At 56.7% G+C, this 22,711-nt stretch overlaps 3 protein-coding genes across 19 annotated transcripts; 2 read left to right on the plus strand and 1 right to left on the minus strand.

The window, feature by feature from the left end:
• Nucleotides 1-117: 117 nt before the first annotated feature.
• On the minus strand, nt 118-6,458 carry EXOC3L1 (exocyst complex component 3 like 1). Of its 9 annotated transcripts, none has more exons than XM_078357416.1 (14): nt 6,290-6,458; nt 5,949-6,085; nt 5,364-5,524; nt 5,063-5,282; nt 2,949-3,561; nt 2,754-2,871; nt 2,495-2,620; nt 2,294-2,394; nt 1,978-2,088; nt 1,108-1,237; nt 879-1,001; nt 639-794; nt 424-548; nt 118-343 (listed from the first exon to the last, which is right to left on the minus strand). In XM_078357416.1, exons 2-14 carry the CDS (start codon nt 5,992-5,994, stop codon nt 154-156), a joined length of 2,220 nt encoding a protein of 739 aa, XP_078213542.1. In that variant the 5' UTR covers nt 5,995-6,085; nt 6,290-6,458; the 3' UTR covers nt 118-153. The 9 variants fall into 9 exon arrangements, with proteins under 9 accessions (XP_078213542.1, XP_078213539.1, XP_078213541.1 ...); XM_078357413.1 differs by having other exon boundaries at nt 5,364-5,539; XM_078357415.1 differs by having other exon boundaries at nt 5,364-5,539; nt 5,949-6,110.
• A 2,566-nt stretch (nt 6,459-9,024) lies between these two features.
• Nucleotides 9,025-16,559, plus strand: E2F4 (E2F transcription factor 4). Of its 3 annotated transcripts, none has more exons than XM_008986031.5 (10): nt 9,025-9,206; nt 9,634-9,743; nt 9,884-10,045; nt 10,337-10,380; nt 11,251-11,312; nt 11,548-11,842; nt 13,100-13,342; nt 15,255-15,302; nt 15,518-15,562; nt 15,658-16,559. In XM_008986031.5, the coding sequence occupies exons 1-10, from the start codon at nt 9,072-9,074 to the stop codon at nt 15,771-15,773; spliced, it is 1,260 nt and encodes a 419-aa protein (XP_008984279.3). In that variant the 5' UTR covers nt 9,025-9,071; the 3' UTR covers nt 15,774-16,559. The 3 variants fall into 3 exon arrangements, with proteins under 3 accessions (XP_008984279.3, XP_002761109.3, XP_008984280.3); XM_002761063.7 differs by having other exon boundaries at nt 13,121-13,342; XM_008986032.5 differs by having other exon boundaries at nt 13,190-13,342.
• A 209-nt stretch (nt 16,560-16,768) lies between these two features.
• Nucleotides 16,769-21,241, plus strand: ELMO3 (engulfment and cell motility 3). Of its 7 annotated transcripts, none has more exons than XM_002807756.6 (20): nt 16,769-17,043; nt 17,182-17,222; nt 17,313-17,385; nt 17,541-17,591; nt 17,766-17,935; nt 18,021-18,120; nt 18,227-18,378; nt 18,460-18,538; nt 18,633-18,683; nt 18,768-18,890; nt 18,988-19,119; nt 19,221-19,322; nt 19,420-19,528; nt 19,641-19,777; nt 19,861-20,024; nt 20,126-20,238; nt 20,349-20,453; nt 20,557-20,639; nt 20,727-20,813; nt 20,895-21,241. In XM_002807756.6, the coding sequence occupies exons 1-20, from the start codon at nt 16,966-16,968 to the stop codon at nt 21,105-21,107; spliced, it is 2,163 nt and encodes a 720-aa protein (XP_002807802.2). In that variant the 5' UTR covers nt 16,769-16,965; the 3' UTR covers nt 21,108-21,241. The 7 variants fall into 7 exon arrangements, with proteins under 7 accessions (XP_002807802.2, XP_078213532.1, XP_035137893.1 ...); XM_078357410.1 differs by having other exon boundaries at nt 16,926-17,043; nt 17,182-17,211; XM_078357406.1 differs by having other exon boundaries at nt 18,633-18,890.
• Nucleotides 21,242-22,711: the final 1,470 nt, after the last annotated feature.

The following is a 22,711-nucleotide window of genomic DNA, read 5'->3' on the forward strand; positions in this document are numbered from 1 at the left end:
GGTGTACCAGGACGGGAGCCAGGATACCTTAGGCGTGTCACTGTGCAGGGATTCCCCCAACCTTCGCGGGCACTTTTATTTCATTCCCCCCTTCTCCAACACACACAGACTCAGGGGTCCAGGAGCCGTGGTTTATTCCGCGGACAGCGGGGCTCAGGCGCAGAACCCCGAGCGCAGGCAGGACGCCGACGCAGGCGCGGGTGCGGGCACGAGACTGAAGAGGGCTCGGCGGTCAGCGCAGGGCGAGGGCGGCGGCCCAGCCTTCAGAAAGCTGAGCGCGGCCAGGCGCTGCTCTTGGGACAAGCCCCCGCGCAGGTCCAAGAGGGCGGAGATGTGGTCCTCGCTGCACGGGCAACAGGGGCGCGTCAGCCCGGCCCTCGCCCCCCTTCCGGCTTCTCCTCCCTCCCCGACCCCCGTCCGCACCTCACGTCGGGAAATTGTTGCCGCAAGCAAGCCACCTCCAGGCCCAGAAGCGCGGGGTCGTGGAGGTTCAGCAGCTTCCTCAGGGCGAGCAGCACCGGCGCGCAGTGCGCGCTCTCCTCCAGGCCCTAAGCACGTCGGGGTAGGGTCTCGGCCGGCCCTCGTCTCCCACCCAACCACTGAGACTCTCCCCGTCTGCCCGCCCAAGAAGCTCTCACCAAACCGAGGAAAAGCTGCTGAAGCTGAGCAGCATCGTGCTCCAGGCGCTCGGCCGCCTGGGTCCTCTCGTCGGCTCCGCGGCACACCAGGCGGCCTTGCATCAGCGCGCGCAGGTACTGGAGCACCACAGCGCGCTCGGCCTCAGCCAGCAGCACCTGCGGGAGGTAATCAGATCAGGCGGGTGCAGGTCGCCTCTCTCACCTGCGCCACCCCTTCCCCAGCCTTTTCCCCCAACGCACCTGAACCATGGGGTTCCGCACGCGCCAGAAGTCCCGGCAGAAGCGCTCCGTCCGTTTGCACACACTTTCTAGCAGCTCAGGGCTCGACAGCCACCGGCGCGAGGGCAGAGCCGCAAACAAGGTCTGGGGAAATGGTCCAGACCTGTCATTGCCGCGGAGACCCCTGTACTTATGCTGTACCGCCACCTCTGCACCTCCTATTCCGATGCCGACCTGAAGAAGGCCTCACCTGGAGCTCCGCCAGCAGCGCCTCCAACACCAAGCGGCAGATCCTCCTCTGCAAATCGTCCAGCGCAGCTTCCACTGGAGCCAAGGCCCCTGAAGCCGCCCCGTCCAGCTGCAGGACAGACACTGAGGAGCTGGACGGAGCAAAACTACGGCTTCAGGACCAAGGCCAAGGCCCGCATGGCCCTCGACGGTCCAACCCCTCGGGCGCCACCTTGTGGGGTAAGTGTTTGGCGGGAGGGAGCGAGAAGAACGGCTCCTTGCACTTCTAGTCTCAGGCAAGGACCAGGGCTGGGAGGCAGGCGCTCCGCGAGCTACAAACGACGCAGCCCAGTGGGACCTGCCTTTAATTCGCGGTGCGACCTTGAGCAAAACATTCTTTCGGTTTCTGTTTCCTCATTTCCTCACTATCCCAGTGAGGAGGAAGTAAAAATCATCACTAATTTGTCCTCCTATCCCCACCAAAAAGAACACATTACCCAAGTGAAGTGTGTGTGTGTGTGTGTGTGCGCGCGTGTGCGTGTGCGTGTGCACTCAACTGTTACCCCAGACATTACTGGCACAGAGTCGTCCCTTGATAAATATTTGCTGGATGAATGAACAATTGATACTGTGCCAGACACTGTGCATGTTATCTAATGTGATTCTCAGAATATTCCATTAGTACCCACATAATACTGAGAAAAGTGAGATTCAGAGAGATTAGGTAACTCATCCCAGGTCACACAGCTAGAAATCAGCAGAACTAAAATTGGAACCCCCGAGGCGATGTGACTCCAAACTCCCTACAGTCCTAGTGTGGGCTGGGTCCATGCAAAATAGATACTCAATAGGGGGTTAGGGAAGGTGGGGCTCCCTGGGGGCCTTCTGGTACCTGAGTGCTAACTGGTGGTTGAGGGTGGCCAGTAAGTAGGGCACGTAATGAGGGGCCACTGCTTCCCCCCTGAGGTGGTCTCGGGAGAATCGGATCAGAGCATCACTGAAGCTGCAATGGGCAGAGGTGGCTCCTGGACTTGCTGCTATGTTGGCACCCCCACAACCCCAGTCCCTGGTACTCCTGTCCCACCTCCAAGATACCCAAGTATTTGATTGACAGCTCTTTCCCTGTGCTGTCTTATTCACTCAGACCCCCTTTGGGCTGCCTGGGGAGCAGGGATCGGGATCAGGAATGGGTGAATGCCTCCGCAGACCTCCTCAGGAATACGCCCAGTTCTGACAGTGCCATGCCTTGCACCCGCCGTTGCAGTGACTCACTGACCGGGCTGGCCACACGAATGTTCTCCTCCAGGATCTGCAGGCAAAAATGAGCAGCCATTGGCAAAGCCTCCCCTCTTCCCCTCCTCCCCCTTGCTCCATGGAGGCTGCCGCCTTTCTGGCCATTTCCAGCCTACCTGCATCACAATGGCTGGCAATGGTGAGTAATAGGAGCCAGACGAGTCTGTGTTGGGCTCCTGCTTCCGGCCCCACTCAGCTACCTCCTCATCCAGTGCGTTCTGCAGCCACTGGGCCACATTTGCCTGGGGGAAGGGGCCAGGGGCAAAGGAATGTAGCAGGACTCTGACCCTGCCGGAGTTAGGTACACATTCGACTCTGCAGAAGGCCAACAGTGGATAAATAGGGCTTCTCTGGACCTGTGACCCAACTATTCACCTGGACATTGGCCACAAATGTTGCCTCCAGCTGCTCAATGTTCTCCACGGTCAGGAGAGGCTCCAGCTGGGACACATCAGCCTCAGGCCCCAACTCTAGGCTCCCCATCATTTCCTGCCTGGGGATGGATGGCCTGGTGTCACACCAAGCCCCAGCCTCTGATCCCCCAGGTCCCACTGCCCCAAGGGCACTGACCCTAGGTACACATGCAGTGCCCAGTGTAGCAAGGTGAAGGCATCAGCAGCTCCCAGCTCAGGCCCTGTAAGGAGGTGCTGCAGGCTGCGGCGCAGGCCACTGTGCAGGGTGTAGGCCCATAGCTGGACCACGTTGTAGTGTGGTGGGCAGCAAGGCACCACTAGTGCCTCAGCTGTGGCCAACTCAACTGGCAGAGCCACTCGCAGAGCCTCCAGCCACTCTGCTAGGGCCCCTGGTACAGGCAGCAGAGGTGACCCGAAGTGGGCCCGCTCCAGACCCTCCTGTAATGCCTGCAGACAGCGCTGCCGCCAGTCCCGGGGGGCCTGGCCTAAGGCGGTTGTTCGTCCAGTCTCTACCTCCGCCACACGCACAGCAGCCACCAGAAGGGCTGGGTCCTCCCGTGCCAGCTTCCCTGCAGTCCCTGCAGCTGCTTCCACAGCCTGGCCCAGTGCTTCAGCCAGAAGGTCCAGCCCCTGGAAGACTGGCAACTCCAGGACTCCCAGGAGTGCCCATGTATCCTCTCGCAGCTGCTCCAGCTCCCGAAGGCTCACATATGCCTCCAAGAACTGTTGGGCATCAATCAGGATCTCTGTGTGGGCCACTGCAGCTGGCACTAATCAGGATGAAAAGGAGACAGCCTTGGGTCTCAGCCTTCCCACTGCCTCAATGTCTATAGCAGGGGATACAGAGGCCCAGGGCTGGGGTGATGTATAAAATATTTGATAATCAGTAAAGCTGGGCACAGTGGCTCACACTGTAATCCCAGCACTTCGGGAAGCTGAGGTGGGCAGATCACTTGAGGTCAGGAGTTTGACACCAGCCTGGCCAACATAGTGAAATCCCACCTCTACTAAAACTCCAAAAATTAGCCAGGTGTGGTGGCAGGTGCCTGTAATCCCAGCTACTCAGGAGGCTGAGGCAGGAGAATCACTTGAACCTGGGAGGTGGAGGTTGCAGTGAGCCGAGATTGCACCACCGCACTCCAGCCTGGGCGACAGAGTAAGACTCTGTCTCAAAAAACAAAACAAAACAAAAAACAAAACGGTCTGGCAAGGTGGCTTATGCCTGCAATCCCGACACTTTGGGAGGCTGAGATGGGCAGATCACTTGAGGTAGGGAGTTCAAGACCAGCCTGACCAACATGGAGAAACCCTATCTCCAGTAAAAATACAAAATTAGCGGGTGTGGTGGTGCATGCCTGTAATCCCAGCTACTCAGGAGGTTGAGGCAGGAGAATCGCTTGAACCTGGGAGGCAGAGGCTGCAGTGAGCTGAGATCGCAACATTGCACTCCAGCCTGGGCAACAAGAGTGAAACTCTGTCTCAAAAAAATAATAATAATAGGCCCGGCGCAGTGGCTCATGCCTGTAATCCCAGCACTTTGGGAGGCCAAGGCGGGCAGATCATAAGGTCAGGAGATTGAGACTGTCCTGTCCAACATGGTGAAACCCTGTCTCTATTAAAAATGCAAAAATTTGCCGGGCGTGGTGGCACACACCTGTAGTCCCAGCTACTCGGGAGGCTGTGGCAGGAGAATTGCTTGAACCCGGGAGGTAGAGGTTGCAGTGAGCCAAGATCCAGCCACTGCTCTCCAGTCTGGCGACAGAGCGAGACTCCCTCTCAAAAAGTTAAAAAAAGAAAAAAAAAAAAGACATGTAAAAAAACCACAAATAAAAAAATAACCAGTAGAGTACTGGCCAATCTAAGAGGATCTTGGCAATGTCCTAGAGGCCAGGTGGGCCAGAGGTCAACACATGAACTCATGGAACACAAAAAGGCTGAGGATCCTGGAGGGAAGGCAGGGGAAATCGAGGGGCCCTGCCAGTAGTCACTCAGCCACTCTGTTAGGGAAGAGTTTCAATATATTGATAAGCAGGTGGCCAGAGTCATGTGACTGGGTGTCTGTCCCAACTCAAGCATCCCACGCTTGGGAACCCCAGGATGAGCCGATTTGCACCCTGCCTCATAGGCCATGGGCAGCCTGGGCTACTCTCTGGAAGGTCCCTAGTGTGCTGCTCTATACAGTTCCCCATCTAGTGCCCCAGCCCTTTGGTCAGGAATGTGTGTTTGTGGACCGACAGTCAGAGACTGAGGCCTAGGGTCCCTGCATCTCACCTGCCCGTAGCCGAGGCAACAACTGAGACAGGGCCTGCAGTTGCTTGTGCTGGGCAACCTGCTCCCGTAGGGGCTGTAGGGGCTGTGAGGCCTGGGACATGCCCTGGAGCAACCCACGAGCCTGGCTCAGGGCTTCCCGGGTTTCCTTCACGGCCTCAAGGGCCCGGGCCAGCTGCCACACACCAGTCTGCACGCCTTCCAGGTATGACTGCATCACTGACTGTGGAGAGATGGAGCCAGTGAGGCCTGGCCAACCCTGCAGCACAGTCCCAGCACCCACCCAACCCTGCTCCATGCCCACCTTGAGGCGTGCTTCCAGAGAGCAGGTACGCTGCACCTCTCGGCTGCGGTACTGGCCTAGCCTGGCCAGCTGCTCCGGCTGGTAGAAGATGCCCGAGGCCCACTTGAGCGCTGCACCCCGGGCTAGCTGCTCTGCCCGCTCCTGCTCCGGCCACTCAGGCCCTGGGCAGGAAGAGCCTGGGCAGCCATGTCAGTCAGGGAGGGGGAGGGCCCAATGCCCCCAGTCCCATCTTTCTTTTTATTTATTTTTTGAGGTGGATTCTCGTTCTGTTGCCCAGGCTGGAGTGCAATGGGGTGATCTCAGCTTACTGCAACCTCCGCCTCCAGGGTTCAAGTGATTCTCCAGCCTCAGACTCCCGAGGGGCTGGGATTATAGGCGTGTGCCACCATGCCCAGCTAGTTTTTGTATTTTTAGTAGAGACATGTTTCACTATGTTGGCCAAGTTAGTCTTGGACTCCTGACCTCAGGTCATCCACCCATCTCGGCCTTCCAAATTGCTGGGATTACAGGTGTGAGCCACCACACCCAGCCAGTCCCATCTTTGTTGCCATCATTCCTCCCCCAGCCCACTTAGAAGGTTCATACCAGGGGACAACGTGGGCCGCATTTCATCCTTGGCTGCTGAGTCCATTGCGGGCCTGGAGGAGCCGGGGCTGAGGTGGGCCCGGGGCAAGCAGGCAGAGTAGATGCCCCTCTGAGCTGCTGCCTCTGTCTAGGCCCTTCTGAGAAGGAGGAAGGAGGTTCTTCCTGGTACTCTCAGGAAATGAGAGGGAGGAGGTGTGATGCAGTGGGCACCTGGGAGGCTTTGCCTGCTAGGTTTCCCAGTTATGCCCCTGCAGATGCCAAGTGAGACAGGGTGGGCACAGGCCTCAACTGGAACCTGGTCCTGCTCTGAGCTGCACAGGACAATTTGGTACAGAACTTACCAGATTTGATCAGGCGTCCAGTTCGCCCTTCCCAAATGACCTTGACCTTGAGAACAGCCCTCTCCCCCGATGGAGCTGGGCACGCCTGCCACTTGCTCACAGGGCCTATGTGACTCCAGCTGACTCCAGCGTGCAGCTGAATTCCTCTCCCCAAGGAAGTCTTTCTCTCACTCCCCAGCCCAGAAGCCCCTTTTTCCCACCAAGGCTCCTCCCTCCCCAAGGCCACTGACAGAAAGGAAGGAAGCTGAGTCTCTGGCATTTTATTCCCAACAGGAAAAAGCATTTGCATGGAGGGTGGGGAGGGCTGGGCGCCACTTCCCTGAGCAGGGGTGGGCGGGATGTACTTGTGATCAACAAGTCTTGACCAGCCCACCCAGAACCTCTTAGTGCTCAGGACAGGAGACAGGGATTTGCTAGACTTGGCCTCAACCTGGGGTGGTGGGCAGTGTGCAGATATGAATGAAGATGACGTCAACATCACAGGATGGAAACTGTGTTGACCTGACTCTGAGGAGGGTGTGTACCTCTCCGGAGAAGTGAGAGGTGACAGGCTGTTGTAAAGAGGGGTGTGGTCGGGGGTGGGAGGATAGGGTCATGAAAAGTGTGTTTATCTTTTTTGTTTAGACAGCGTCTCGATCTGTCACCAAGTCTGGAGTACAGTGTCACCATCATAGCTCACTGCAGCCTCCTGAGCTCAAGCGATCTGCCTCCCTCAGCCTCCCAAAGTTTTGGGATTACAGGTACGAGTCACCACAACTGGGCAGCTATGTTTATCTTGAGAATTACAGGGACCCAGGAAAGGGACTACAAGGTGGTAATAATTTAGTGGATGTTCAGTCCACCACCCAAATCCACCCTTCAGGACAGAGGCACTCATTCTCCAAATGCGAGGAGTGTGGGCTGCTGAGGTCACACCACTGAGTCTCTCAGTCAATATTCGGTTGCAAAGGCATGGTACCATCTCGTGAACATGAACCCTTCAGTAGTGCTGCCCAGTTTCAGACGTCCCAGTGGGATAGGCTGAGGCCTATAATATAATCGCATCTCTCCAAGGGCTATAATTGCATCTGCCCAATTCTGCTTGTTTTACTCCCTTAAAGATGTGGATCCTGGCCAGGTGCGATGGCTCACGCCTATAATCTCAGCATTGTGGGAGGCTGAGGTGGGAGGATCACTTGAGCCCACCAGTTCGAGACTAGCCTGGGCCATATAGTGAGCCCCTCATCTCTACAAAAACTAAAAATAACGGCTGGGTGCAGAAGCTCACGCCTGTAATCCCAGCACTTTGGGAGGCCAAGGTGGGCGGATCACAAGGTCAGGAGTTTGAAACCAGCCTGACCAACGTGGTAAAACCCGGTCTCTACTAAAAAATACAAAAATTAGCTGGGTGTGGTGGCAGGTGCCTGTAATCCCAGCTACTCAAGAGGCTGAGACAGAAGAATTGCTTGAACCCAGGAGGCGGAGGTTGCAGTGAGCCGATTGTGCCCTTGCATTCCAGCCTGGGCAACAGAGTGAGAGACTCCGACTGAAAAACAAAAACAAAAGCAAACTAAAAATAAGCGAGCCAGATGTGGTGGTGCATGCCTGTGGTCCCAGCTACTTGGGAGGCTGGGGTGGGAGAATTGCTTAAGCCCAGGAAGCTGAGACTGCATTGATCCTGCCACTGCCCTCCAGCCTGGGCAACAAACAAATTCAGACCCTACCTCAAAAAACAGGTGTGGATCACCAACAAACTTGCTGCAAAATGAGTCCCATTTCCCAGAGAACCTGACCTGAAAGAAACAACAATGTTAAAAATAACAAAATGGCCGGGCGAGGTGGCTCACGCCTGTAATCCAAACACTTTGGCAGGCCAAGGTGGGTGGATCACCTGAGGTCAGGAGTTTGAGTGAGACCTGCCTGACTAACATGGAGAAATCGCATCTCGACTAAAAATACAAAATTAGCCAGGTGTGGTGGTGTGGGCTTGTAACCTAGCTACTTGGGAGGCTGAGGCAGGAGAATCGCTTCAACTCGGAAGGCAGAGGTTGCGATGAGCTGAGATTGTGCCATTGTGCTCCAGCCTGGGTGACGAGAGCGAAGATCCGTATCAAAAAAAAAAAAAAAAAAACTCTCTCTATAGATATACCCGTATATATATGTAAATTACATATATGTAAATATATATATATATATAAATAACAAAAATTAGCTGGGCTTGGTGGTGCGTGCCTATAGTACCAGCTACTCGGGAGGCTGAGGCAGAAGAATCACTTGAACCCGGGAGGGGAGGTTGCAGTGAGTCGATATTGCACCATTGCACTCCAGCCTGGTGACAGAGCGAGACTCCGTCTCTAAATAAATAGGAAAACAAACAAAAAAAAGGAACAGGTTTGAGGGAACAGATTGGGTTAGTTGGGTAGTGTGGTCTCCTCTCCCGAGATGGGTACTGCACAGAGTTGGTGATGTTGGGGCAAATTGGCAAGGAAAGTTCCGATGGCGCCCCTTTCTCTACTGCCAGGGCTGCCAACTGACATCCTCCTCATTCCTCCCCAACTTCATCCTCAACTCCCGGTATACCTAAGTAGTTTTCGTCTTATTAGGCGGCTGGACATTTGCTAATGGTCCCTAAACTTTTGCGGCTGCGCCTTCAGACAAAAATAGCGCCGCGTTCCCTAGAAGGGACATGCGGCGGAAGCGGAAGAAACGACTCTGGCTCCGGCGGCTAGGAGGGCAGGAACGGAAGCGGAAGTGGCGGCGGCGCCGGCCTGGCCTGGCTGAGGGGAGGCGGCGGGCGGGTGAGATGGCGGAGGCCGGGCCACAGGCGCCGCCGCCCCCGGGCACTCCAAGCCGGCACGAAAAGAGCCTGGGACTACTCACCACCAAGTTCGTGTCGCTTCTGCAGGAGGCCAAGGATGGCGTGCTTGACCTCAAGCTGGTGCGGCCCGGGCTAAGGGACGACAAGGCGGGGTGGTGGACAAGGCCTGAGCCGGTAGCGGGAACCCCGGGGGCGGCCAGGCCGGGTCCTCAGAGAGCTGGCCGCCATCGTGTGCTTTCTCACAGGAGAGAGGCCGGGGGATCTTTCATTCATTCAGCCGAGGCCATTGAGCGACAGCTATGGGCCAGGCTCGGGGCTGCAGGTGTTTGTCCTCGTGGCCCTTCCTGGCTGGCTGGGAGAAGAGCTTCAGAACACCAGTTCAGGGCTGTGCGCCAGGTCTCTTCTCACCCTGCGGTCCTGAGCTGCAGTAGCACCTGAGAGGCACTACAGGGTTGGAACCCAGGTTACTCCCTTCCCAGACCACGTCTCAGGGTGGCTGGGGGTACACCCGAGAGTGGAGCTGATCATTCTCTATTCTGTCTGCCAGGCAGCTGACACCCTAGCTGTACGCCAGAAGCGGCGGATTTATGACATTACCAATGTTTTGGAAGGTATCGGACTGATCGAGAAAAAGTCCAAGAACAGCATCCAGTGGAAGTGAGTGGGGATAGTGGGAGGGTAGTAGAGTCTCCCACCCAGAAGTGTCAGGGGTGTGGGGTGGAGGATGTGGAAGAAAGCAGGGGCCGTGGGACCCAGAGTTCTCAGCAGTTCCTCTTGGCCCCACTCCCTGGGCTCAGGGGTGTGGGGCCTGGCTGCAATACCCGGGAGATTGCCGACAAGCTGATTGAGCTCAAGGCAGAGATCGAGGAGCTGCAACAGCGGGAGCAAGAACTAGACCAGCACAAGGTGTGGGTGCAGCAGAGCATCCGGAATGTCACAGAGGACGTGCAGAACAGCTGATATCCTCCTGACGGTCTCTGCTGTGGCGAGTGGGCAAGGGGCCCTCTGGTTCAACTTGCCCTGAGCCCTCTCCCTCTTGGGAGCTTGTCCTGTAGCCCCTAGCCGTGTCCCAACCTCAGGCTCCCTCCTCAGAGCCCCTTCCCAGTCTTAGCCTGTGATCCCTCCCCAGGTGGACCCCAGTCCCCAGAACTTTCTCCGAGGGCCTATGTGTCAGACTTTGGCTAAAGAGTTGGGTCTTCTCTGTAGTCTGCCGTCTGTCACCATAGGGCCATTCTCCTTAACCCTCACACTTTGGCCTACGTCACTCATGAGGACATCTGCAGATGCTTTGCTGGTGAGCAGAGCCTGGGTAGGGACAAGGGGGTGGGCTGGGGCACTGGGCTCAGTGTCTCAGGAGACACTGTCTCTTGAGTGTCTCTCAAGAGGGTTTCTGGGGCCTGCTCAAAGAGGACCCAGGCAGGGTAAGTCTTCTGTCTGAGGGGCACTGGGACCCTGTGGAGGTCAGCTGTACTGAGAGGGTACAGGAATTTTGGAGTGAGTCCCTGGGTTTGTTCCCATATGCACTGTTACCTGGATTTGGCTTCTTGGGCATGACAGAGGCACAAGGGAGAAGAGGGGGAGAGAGGATATGTGTGTATTTGCTTGTGTGCAGACTCTTACGTGCTCGTATGCAGGGTATGGGGGTGCCCACTTCCAACCTGTTATTTACTTGTATTGTGAATACAGGATCTATTCCTTTTTCTTTTTTTAAAGAGACAAGGTCTCGCTATGTTGCCCAGGCTGGTCTTGAACTCCTGAGCTCAAGCTGTCTAACTGGCTTGAGCCCCTAAAGTGCTGGGATTATAGGCCTGAGCCACTGTGCCCTACAGATGTGTTTCTTCTCCATCTTGCATCCCCAAGGCTGGTCATGGGAAAGGGATGTTGGCCTTGGCTAGAACACCTTCACCTAGGGATCAGCCATTGGTGGAGTGAGGTGCCTGTGGCCAGTGATCTTTCACTCCACATACTTGAACTCAGATTTCCTGGTTACTGACCCTCAGAAAGAGAAGAGCTTTAGTTCTGCTCAGCCACTGTAGGGGATTGGTGAGACCCACTGACTAGCCCCTCAGAGACTATGATCTCCTGCCTTGCTCCAAAAGGCAGGCACCTCTGTTCCCAGCTCAGATTTAGCCTATGGGCTCTGACCCATTCTCTGTCATTCTAGGAGATACCCTCTTGGCCATCCGGGCCCCATCAGGCACCAGCCTGGAGGTGCCCATCCCAGAGGTGGGTGCTTAGCCTAGGCAGGCGGGGTCAGCTGAGGGCGGGTGCTGGCTGTGGAGTCTGATAAGTCCCGGGTGGGGCAGGTAGGGGGAGGCCTGGAGTTCGGGGTTATCTGGGAGGATGGGCAGCCTGGGTGGGAGAGGATACTGTGGTCCTGACTCAAGAGTTGGGCAGGAGTCAGGACCACAAGCGTGCTTCCAATTCTACCCATCTCCCATCCCTTGCCACCCATCTCTAGGGTCTCAATGGGCAGAAGAAATACCAGATTCACCTGAAGAGTGTGAGTGGTCCCATTGAGGTTCTGCTGGTGAACAAGGAGGCATGGAGCTCACCCCCTGTGGCTGTGCCTGTGCCACCACCTGAAGATCTGCTCCAGAGCCCACCTGCTGTTTCTACGCCTCCACCTGGGCCCAAGCCTGCCCTTGCTCATTCCCAGGAAGCCTCACGTCCAAATAGTCCTCAGCTCACTCCTACTCCTTTCCCTGGTAGCACAGAAGTCCAGGGGATGGCCAGCCCAGCAGCTGAGATCACAGGTGAGGCACCATGGGAGCTTGTGACAGGGTCCTAAGAGGCAGTAGCTCTGTGTTGTGGAATGCCACATGCAGAGTTGGAAGAGACTCTTCAGATTAGGGACTGTCCTTTTCCTGACCTCTATCTAGCCTTCCTTTGCTATGGTAACAAATGAGGTTTTTTTGTTTGTTTGAGATGGAGCCTTGCTGTTTGAGATGGAGCCCAGGCTAGAATGCAATGCCAGGCTGGAGTGCAATGGTGCTATCTTGGCTCATGCAACCTCCACCTCCTGAGCTCAAACAGTTTTCCTGCCTTAGCTTCCCGAGTAGCTGGGATTACAGGTGACCACCACCACACCTGACTAATTCTTGTACTTTTAGTAGAGATGGGGTTTCACCATGTTGGCCAGGCTGGTTTTCAACTCCTGACCTCAAATGATCCACCTACCTTGGCCTCCCAAAGTGCTGGGATTATAGACATGAACCACCGAGCCCACCTGAATGGGGCTTTTTTTTTTTTTAAGATGGAGTCTCGTTCTGTTGCCCAGGCTGGAGTGCAGTGGCATGATCTTGGCTCACTGCAACCTCTGCCTCCTGAGTTCAAGTGATTTTCCTGCCTCAGCCTCCTGAATAGCTGAGATTACAGGCACATGCCACTATGCCTCGTTAATTGAATGGGCCTTTCTTTTCTTTTTTGAGATGGAGTCTTGCTCTGTCACCCAGGCTGGAGTGCAATGGCTTGATCTCCACTTACCACAACCTCCACCTCCTGGGTTCAAGTGATTCTCCTGCCTCAGCCTCCTGAGTAGCTAGGATTACACACACATGCCACCATGCATGGCCAATTTTTTGTATTTTTAGTAGAGATGGGGTTTTACCATGTTGGCCAGGTTGGTCTTGAACTCCTGACCTCGTGATCTGCTCACCTCAGCTTCCCAAAGTGCTAGGATTACAGGCCTGAGGCACCGCACCTGGCTGAATGGGACTTTTTTTTAACAGGGAACCTCTGACTCTGGGAAAGGGACATTGCTGGTGGCAGTCCCCCCACCTCCATTGCCCTGGTAGCCCATCTTGAAGGAGGGTCACAGCAGACATGTTGTCCATTAGTCTCTTTCCATAGGTCTGGTGCCCCTGTCTCCTATAGCGACTGATTTCCAGGTTGCCTCCTCTGGGGCGACTGACAATGCCTAATTCTCCATGAGTCTGAGAACCAGGCTTGTGGTCCTCCTGGCTGTGGGGCCAGCCAGATTCAATAACCTCTTCCTGACCTTGTGTGACTAGGTTCGGGGGCTGTCATTGCAGTGAGTGGCGGCCCTGGAACTGATAGCAAAGACAGTGCTGAGCTCAGTTCATTCCCACTGGGCCCGACAGCACTGGACACCCGGCCACTGCAGTCTTCTGCCTTGCTGGACAGCAGCAGCAGCAGTAGCAGTAACAGCAGCAGCAGTAGCAGTAACAGCAGCAGTTCATCTGGACCCAATCCTTCTGACTCCTTTGAGCCCATCAAGGCAGACCCCACAGGTGGTGAGTACCTTCCTCCCAGGGGCAGAGTCCAGTCTCAGTCCAGCCCTAGGTCAGAAACACAATTGGGGATGGAACCTAGCTCCTGTCAACCTTGCCGGACCAGAACTCTCTGCCAGCACCTCTGGGGCAGTGCTGATGCCCTCTCTAGTATCCCGTCCTGGGCTAGCACAGAACTCCTTGCCCTCTCTTCAGCCCTTCCTGCCACCCCTTGGAGCACCATTCTCGTCTCACTAATTGACACTTCTATCACTTTCTCTCATCTTCTCTGTCTCTTTTCTCTCTGCACACCTTGAAAAAGTAATCTCCATTCCACATTTTGATCTCCTAGTCACCTTTCAGGTTGGAGCAGTCACTCTGTAGCCCCAGTGTTATAGCAGTACCACCTTTTTATTTATTTTATTTTATTTATTTATTTTTGAGATGGAGTTTCGCTCTTGTTGCCCAGGATATAGTGCAATGGTGTGTCCTCGGCTCACTGCAACCTCTGCCTCCTGGGTTCAAGCGATTCTCCTGCCTCAGCCTTCTGAGTAGCTGGGACTATAGGCATGTGCCACCACACCCGGCTAATTTTGAATTTTTAGTAGAGACGGGGTTTCTTGATTTTGGACAGGCTGTTCTTGAACTCTTGACCTCAGGTGATCCACCCACCTCATAGGTGTGAGCCACCACGCCCAGCCAGTGGTGCACTTGAGAAGCTGCCGAAGGCTTGCCAAGCCCAACAGCTCTCCAGCGTGTTTTGCCTGGTGCTCTCTTGGTTCACGTCAATGTTCTTTTTTCTTAGGCTTTAATGATGTCAGCTCTTGGCTCTCCTACCTCACTGGCTTCTTTTTGAACTCTTCCTGGCACATCCTTAAACATTGGTGCTTTCGAGGTTTCTGTCCCATTCCACTCCTGGAGATGGCTGCAGCTCTGGGTGAACGAATTCCCAACCACTGCCTGGCCTAGATCTTTTCCCAGTCTGCACACTTTGGTGTCCAGCTGCCATCCTCTGAACATACAATGGACACTTTATTCCCGCCTGTCATCGACTGAACTCAGTTTCCTTCTGAAGCTTGCTTTCCACCTCTGTGCACCCTACCGTTGGCTCTAGTTGTCCAGGCTTGACCCTTGGCTCTCACTCTAATTCCATCTCCTCCCTCCTCCTTCTGCTGCTCACCCCATGTCAGCTCAGCAAGGTCTGTCCCAGATGTCCCCTCTTATCCTCTGGTATCCTCAGCACTCAGGATGACCCCTAGCCACCTCTGTACTGGATTCTTCAGGATCTTTCTCTTTACCTGACAAATGATCTTTCTGAAATGCAGGCCTGACAGAAATGTGGCATTTCTGTGTTTGCAAAAGTACCTTTAATGGCTCCTTGAGGGCCACCAGATAAGATCTGAGCTCCTGAGCTTGGCATGTGAAATCCCTCATGGTCCTCTCTAGTTGCATTTTCTTCTGCTTCCCCTGTGTCCAGGGGACTTCACTGCAAATCCCCTGACCAGAGATTTGTAGTGAAGTCATCACCCTGTAGCACCACCACCTCTGCCGGCTGACCTGACCCAGGGTCTGGTCTCTGAGTCTTGCACAGATCAGGTACTCAGCAAGGATGGGACAGATGGGGTACCTTCTATCAGACAGGGTGTACATGCTCAGCCCAGAAAGGGAAGGAAGTCTGTTGCTCTTCTGTGGCCTTTCAGAGGTAGAAAAGTTGTACCAATCACTTGCAGTGGGCCTTTGATACCCTGGGCTCGGTCCTGAGGAATTCCAGTTTAGCAAGTGAGGCCAACAGTGCCAGGTTGGCCTAGGCAGGCCCTACGTCTCCTCGGCTGTGTGGAGTCTCAGGGTGGGTGGTGTAGGATCTGAGGAAGGCAGGGGGATGTAGTGGGACCAAGCTGGACTTCTGAGCCCTGAGTATGGCTTTCTTGTTTTTCAGTTTTGGAACTCCCCAAAGAGCTGTCAGAAATCTTTGATCCCACACGAGGTAGGCTGCTGCATTCCTTCCTGGGGCTAGGGTAAAGGACACAGCTTGTTGGGTCCTAGGGCTGTTTTTTTGCCCTTTTGAGGACCTTGTGATGTTATGATAACTGGGACAAAGGGTGAAGTTCCTGATAGGCGGGTGGGGTTTCCTTTCCTGGGCTTTGGTGGGTGGAGAGGTGGGAACTGGAATATTAGTAACTGAGTTCTCTCCATTCCCAGAGTGCATGAGCTCAGAGCTGCTGGAGGAGTTGATGTCCTCAGAAGGTGGGTGGCCCTGGAAGGTGGGAGTGGGTATGGGCTGGGGTTGGGCTATTGCTTGGGGGTCCCTGGCCTAAGCCTGAGCCTAGTGTTCTCTGCAGTGTTTGCCCCCCTGCTCCGTCTTTCTCCACCCCCTGGAGACCACGATTACATCTACAACCTGGATGAGAGTGAAGGTGTCTGTGACCTCTTTGATGTGCCTGTTCTCAACCTCTGATTGACAAGGACATGCCTGTGTGGCTGGGACCCAGACTGACTTGGGGGTTGCCTGGGGACCTCCCCAACCTGACCCCTACACAGCTTGAGAGCCACAGAAACCTGGCTTCTCCAGCCTCCCCTCACTGCGCAGTTCTGGCCACAGCTCCTGCTCCTACGCTGGCACTTCTACTGTGCTCGAAGAGCAGGGGAATGGGGCTCAGCCCCCACCACTGTGGAGCAAAAGTGTTTGTTCCTCCTTTTCTGCGGCCTTCCCAAGCCCAGGCTCAGCTGCCACCCAGTGGCACAGAACCGAAGAGCAACCATCATCCTCCGCCCCCATAGGGCAGCTTGTCCAGCCTCACTATCTTGCTCATGTGCCAGCTCCTTCCCCTAGGAGGGAAGGGTTGGGTGGAGCTGGGCACATGTCAGCACCACCCCTAGCTTCCTTCACTGTCCCCTACCCCTGACCCTCCAGCACCTCCTGGCCCTCTCACATGACTCCTCTGGGCCTTTAGCCCTAGAACCTGCAGGTAGTGGGGATGGCTACCAAGAAGGAACAGAGGTCTCTGGTGAGGAGTCTGGGTGGTCCAGCCCTGAGGATTGGCTGGACCTCCTGCTGCCCCATAACTTCCTCTTCATTTCTGCTTATTCATTTACCCTCATTTAGAGCCATTTGCAGAGATTTAGAAAGATTTACAGTAACAAATGGATTCCTATATAAAGATTATTTTTATACTTTTTGCAGCAAAAGGAAATTGTAATATTTGTACAGTGTCTAAGTAAATAAAAACCATGCCTAAGGCTACCTCTGATGTGGTTCTTTTGGGACTCTCCTTAGGACTGTGGATTGGTGGTGGGACTGGGTGGGTCACCTTGCTGGAACTGGAGGTGGGAAGGCCTCCAGTAGCCTGCCCTCCCCGCCCCAACCTGACGCACCTTGGTATAGGGCGGGGCCACCTCCGCGGGGCAGGGCAGACGGAGCCGCCCTACCTTCCTACCCCCGGACTCCAACCCGGAACTAGTCTTGCTCCCTTGGGAAGGCCGCGTTGCCCGGCCTTGAGCCGCAGCCTGGGTCGTGATTGAGGGACACCGGGGTCAGGTATCGGAAAGGGGGACGAGCTCCTTGTCCCCAGGGGCCCCAGACTAGGTGCGCCCTTGGCCGCAGGTGCACAGTCTACAGAAAGTGCAGGCACCCACACCTTGGCTGGACCATGGCTCCTCCGCGGAACGTGGTGAAGATTGCTGTCCAGATGCGTGACGCCATCCCGCAGCTTATCCAGCTGGACCAGGTCACCCGGCTGCTCCCGCCTCTATCTGTCCCGCCATCCCACCTCCCCGTCGCCCCCTGGCCCTCAGCCCCACCCCTCTTCCCAGGCTCCTCCCCATTCCTCCCTGCCCCCGGCCCAGAGTGACTGCTCCACTTGCAGGCGAAGCCCCTGGCCGCTGTGCTGAAGGAGGTGTGTGACGCGTGAGTACTGCCGGGCCAGGGCCTGCGAAGGGCGGTAGGGCAGGAGGGGCGGCACCCCCTGCTGGCCTCGCTGAGCCTTGTGCCCCGCAGGTGGAGCCTGACGCACTCTGAGCGCTACGCTCTGCAGTTTGCAGATGGGCACGGGAGATACATCACCGAAAATGTGAGTCCCCCCAACCTGGCCCTGATGTCTCCGGCTCTTCATCCCACTAGTGGAATATGATCTTTTGCTGACCCCAGCCGCCCTCACTGACACCCCAGTTGATTAGTCCTCAGAGGCCTCCCTGACCTCGGTGCTTTTTCTGCTGTCTTCTCCAGAACCGCGCAGAGATCAAGAATGGCAGCATCCTGTGCCTCAGCACGGCCCCAGTACTGTCCCTCCCAGCCCGCCCTTCCCTTCCCTGCCCCTCTGCCCCAGGTTCAGAGGCCCCCATCCCAGCCCCGCCTCATACCATCTAGTGGACACCCAGGGCCACACACTTCCAGGTCCCACCCTTACCTTGCCCAGCCTCTTCACTGCTGCTCCTGCTCCGCCCCTGCCAGGATCTTGAGGCTGAGCAGCTGTTGGGTGGGCTGCAGAGTGAGAATCGTGAAGGGCGCCGGGAAGCCCTGAGGTGCCTCGTCCCACTGGCCTCGGACATGACCTTTGCCAGGGAGGTCATCAGCCGTAATGGTCTTGAGAGACTAGGCACGATCATTGAGGATGGGGATGAGTGAGCACAGGGATGTGTGGGCTGGGGGAGAGGGTGGGGCTTTCTGGTCCTGGTCTGGTCCTGCTCAGCCCGATGTCCCCCCCAGCCTAGGGGAGGTGCTGGCCCTCAGCTTAAGGGCCTTCTCGGAGCTCATGGAGCACGGTGTGGTGTCCTGGGAGACGCTGACCATCCCCTTTGTGAGGAAGGTGGGTGAGCTTTCGCAGGACAGCAGGTGTGAGCAGTGGAGCAGTGGGGCAGTGGTAGACCCAGCCTTCCATGGGGGTGAGGTGGTGATACCTCTGTCCCTTAAAGGTGGTGTGCTACGTGAACATGAACCTCATGGATGCCTCTGTGCCGCCCCTGGCCCTTGGGCTGCTGGAGAGCGTGACCTTGAGCAGCCCGGCCCTGGGCCAGCTGGTCAAGAGCGAGGTGCCCCTGGATAGGCTACTGGTGCACCTACAGGTGTAAGCTTCTGGGGATGGGGTCCAGATGCAGGGAGCAGGGCTGGACCCTAAATGTTCTGCTGAGCCCTCTTCTTGCCATAGGATGAACCAGCAGCTGCAAACCAAGGCCATGGCCCTGCTGACAGCCTTGCTGCAGGGGGCCAGCCCTGTAGAACGCAAGGTGAGTGTTGATCGGTGGCTGGATGGGGGCAGCACCCTGTGGGCAGTGCCCACCCTGGGGAGAAATCATCTAAGTCCCCTTTCCATCCCCTCAGCACATGCTTGACTACCTCTGGCAGAAAAACCTTCGCCAGTTCATCTACAAGGTAGGAAGTGGTGGGCCAGGGAGACCACTCCACTCCTCCCTCCCCGTGAGTCCTCACTCACACCAGAGACTGGCTCTCCCACAGAACATCATCCACAGTGCGGTACCAATGGGCGATGAAATGGCTCATCACCTGTACGTACTGCAGGCCCTCACGCTGGGGCTGCTGGAGGCGCGCATGAGAACACCCCTGGACCCCTACAGCCAGGTATGTGTCTTTGGTGAGGACAAGGTAGGGGTGGCTTGGAGCTTGGCCTTGAATCTATAATCATGATCCCCTCCCCGACCACCTGCACTGACCCCAGGAGCAGCGGGAGCAGCTGCAGGTTCTACGCCAGGCTGCCTTTGAGGCAGAGGGGGAGTCTTTGGGTGCTGGGCTGAGTGCTGACCGGCGACGTTCCCTCTGTGCCCGAGAGTTCCGCAAACTAGGCTTCTCTGTGAGTGTCCCCTAACCAACTCCCCACCCCTGCCTCAGCCCAGGGCTGTTGTTCTAGGGGACTGTGGCCCTTCTTGAACAGCCTGTGCCCCCTTCACCCAGAATAGCAACCCAGCACAGGACCTGGAACGCGTGCCCCCCGGTCTGCTGGCCCTGGACAACATGTTGTACTTCTCCAGAAATTCGCCTAGCGCGTACAGCCGGGTCGGTGACAGGGTAGGGTAGAGAGTGGCAACATTCCCCAGGCAGGGTCCCCAAGGGCTTGGCCATGACTCCTCGCCCCATTCTCTGCCCCTGCCAGTTTGTGTTGGAGAACAGCAGCCGCGAGGACAAGCACGAGTGCCCCTTTGCCCGGGGCAGCATCCACCTGACGGTGCTGCTTTGTGAACTGCTACGCATCGGGGAGCCCTGTGAGTGGCCTGGACAGGGCACAGTGTGGCCAGGAGCAGGGGACGGAAGGGCAGAGAGGGCCAGGGGCTGCATGCACTTTCTCCCTGAGCCCCTCCTGCCCCCCCGCTCCAGGCTCCGAGACAGCCCAAGACTTCTCACCCATGTTCTTTGGCCAAGACCAGAGCTTCCATGAGCTCTTCTGTGTGGGTATCCAGCTGCTGAATAAGACCTGGAAGGAGATGCGGGCTACACAGGAGGATTTCGACAAGGTAGGTGGGGTGGGAGCTGGGGTGGGCCAGGGCAAGGGGTTGATCTGGGTGCTTCAGGGCCAGCTGAGCTCGGGCGGCTCCAGGTCATGCAGGTGGTGCGGGAGCAGCTGGCCCGAACGCTGGCCCTGAAGCCCACCTCCCTGGAGCTCTTCCGAACCAAGGTGAATGCACTCACGTATGGGGAAGTGCTGCGGCTGCGGCAGACTGAACGGCTGCACCAGGAGGGCACACTGGCTCCCCCTATACTGTGAGTTTGGGGTGATGGATCCCCACCCCTAGCCCCACCTTCCCTGGTGTCCCCTGGGCTACTCCCCAGGTTGGATGTGCTCAGTGACACCCCTCTACCAGGGAGCTGCGGGAGAAGCTGAAGCCAGAGCTCATGGGCCTGATCCGCCAGCAGCGTTTGCTCCACCTCTGTGAGGGGACGTTCTTCCACAAGATCAGCAGCCGGCGGCGCCAGGGTCTCTGAGTGGGCAAGGGCTGGGGGCGGGTGGTAGGCTGTGGGCAGAGGGTGGCTGGCTTTGGGTCAGGACCTCTCAGTGCCCCGGCCCTCTTCCCTTTCTCCATATAGACAAGCTGTGGTTCTGCTGCCTGTCCCCCAATCACAAGGTGCTGCAGTATGGAGACGTGGAGGAGGGCACCAGCCCGCCTGCCCTGGAGAGTCTGCCCGAGCAACGTAAGGCGGGCACGGGTGGGGGCTCGACACCTGCCCTCCCAAGACTGCCCTGAGCCCTGGGGCTGCCTGGGCCACAGTGCTCAGCCCAGCCTTCTTTCTACAGTCCCTGTGGCCGACATGAGGGTGCTCCTGACAGGCAAGGACTGCCCCCATGTCCGGGAGAAGGGCTCCGGGAAGCAGAATAAGGTGGGTGCAGCAGGCCAGGGGGCTCCTTCCTGCCTGCCCCTGCCTGCCCTGTCCTCTGCTCAGTGTCCCTCTCTCTTGCTTCCCCAGGACCTCTATGAGTTGGCCTTCTCGGTCAGCTATGACCACGGGGAGGAGGAGGCATACCTCAACTTCATTGCCCCCTCCAAGCGGGAGGTGAGTGTCCACCAGGCTGAGGTCGGCAGGTGGGCAGGGGAGGCAGATGGGCAGGCCCTCACAGCTCTGTGCTACCCCCAGTTCTCCCTGTGGACGGATGGGCTGAACGCCCTGCTGGGCAGTCCCATGGGCAGTGAGCAGACACGGCTGGACTTGGAGCAGTTGCTGAGCATGGAGACCAAGCTGCGTCTGTTGGAGCTGGAGAATGTGCCCATCCCTGAGCGGCCACCCCCTGTGCCCCCACCCCCCACCAACTTCAACTTCTGCTATGACTGCAGCATCGCTGAACCTTGACAGTGTGGCTGGCCACAAGCCACAGCTGCAGCCACTGTGGCAGCCATGAAGGGTTGGAGTGTAGAGGAGTGATGCACCCTGACCAGCAGGATTACTGCAGAAATAAAGTCTGCTTGGCTCTTGGGCTATGTTGAGACAGCTCTGAACCTTGTGGGCTGAACCTGTGACAGTGACAGTCTTCCCCTTCTACCTTCAAACTTAGCTGGTGGATAAGATGGGGCATCAGGCCCAGGCCACAAAATTCGGTAGTTACGGTTGAGGGGCTGGTGTTCTGAAAGGGGTGGGGACAGGCCGGGACCACTGCCCTCCTCCAAATGAATCCTCAGCTTCCCTCCATGCTGGGCCTGTGGGAAGGGCTGGCCTATGATCTGAGGGCACCTGCCAAGGGAGAGCTGGGCTGCCGGCCTGCTGAGGGAGAAATGGCAGGGTAGGAGGCACTGCCCCAATAGACGCCTTCCTGCACAGCATTAACAGTGGCCTAGTCTGGGAGCCATCTCCAGAAGGCTCCTGACAGTCTGACGCCAGTCCTCGAGCTTGCATGGCCCTGCCTGGTATCCTTTGTAAGACTTGGGAGGTCTCTGGTGAGAGGCATGAAGGGAGAGAGGTGAAGCCAGGCCTGCTTTCTGCAGAAGGGCAGGGTCGAGATTCCCAAGGGCATCCCCAGGCCAGTGGGAGGATGTGGGCTGATTCTGACAAGAGCTATTTCTGTGCAGGAAGCCCTGCTTCTGATTAAAACCTAACTCAGGGCTGGGCTCGGTGGCTCACGCCAGTAATTCCAGCACTGTGGGGGGGCCAAGGCAGGCAGATCACCTGAGGTCAGGAGTTGGGAGACCAGCCTGGCCAACATGGTGAAACCCTGTTGCTACTAAAAACACAAAAATTAGCCAGGTATGGTGGCTCACACCTGTAATCCCAGCTAGTTGGGAGGCTGAGGCAGGAGAAATGCCTGCACCCGGAGGCTCAGGTTGCACTGAGCTGAGATCATACCACTGCATTCCAGCCTGGGCAACAGAACAAGACTCCCATCTCCAAAAAAAAAAGACCTATCTCAGAGCCATGGGTGAGGTGGGGGCCATAGACAGGACAGAGTCCCTGGGGACAGAAGCAGGTTGGGGCAGAAGCAGGTTTGGTCACAGGGGCAGAGGCTGTGGTCACAGACCCCAAGCCCTTGAGGAAAGAAGAGCTCATCAGGCTGTGGAGCTCACAGGGCAGGCTGAAGCCACTGCCCCTCAGACTTCTCCCTGCCACTCACCTCTGCAACCTCCACCTCCCGGGTTCAAACCATTCTTCTGCCTTAGCCTCCCAAGTACCTGGGATTACAGGTGTGCGCCACCATCCCCGGCTAATTTTTTGTATTTAGTAGAGATGGGGTTTCTCCATGTTGGTCAGGCTGGTCTCTAACTCCTGAGCTCAGGTGATCCACCTGCCTCAGCCTCGAAAAGTGCTGGGATTACGGCTCCAATACTGCTTTTAACTATCAAACTGGCTATGAGAACTGAGATGGCACTTCCTTTGGAGAATGTGCCAGAGGGCACTTGCTCCCCCTCCCCCAGCTAAGCTTCAGCTCCTTGGGCATCTGGAGCCCACCATGCCCATGCCTAAGG

The sequence above is a fragment of the Callithrix jacchus genome, chromosome 20 (genome assembly GCF_049354715.1).
Source record: "Callithrix jacchus isolate 240 chromosome 20, calJac240_pri, whole genome shotgun sequence".
Lineage (NCBI taxonomy): Eukaryota > Metazoa > Chordata > Mammalia > Primates > Cebidae > Callithrix > Callithrix jacchus.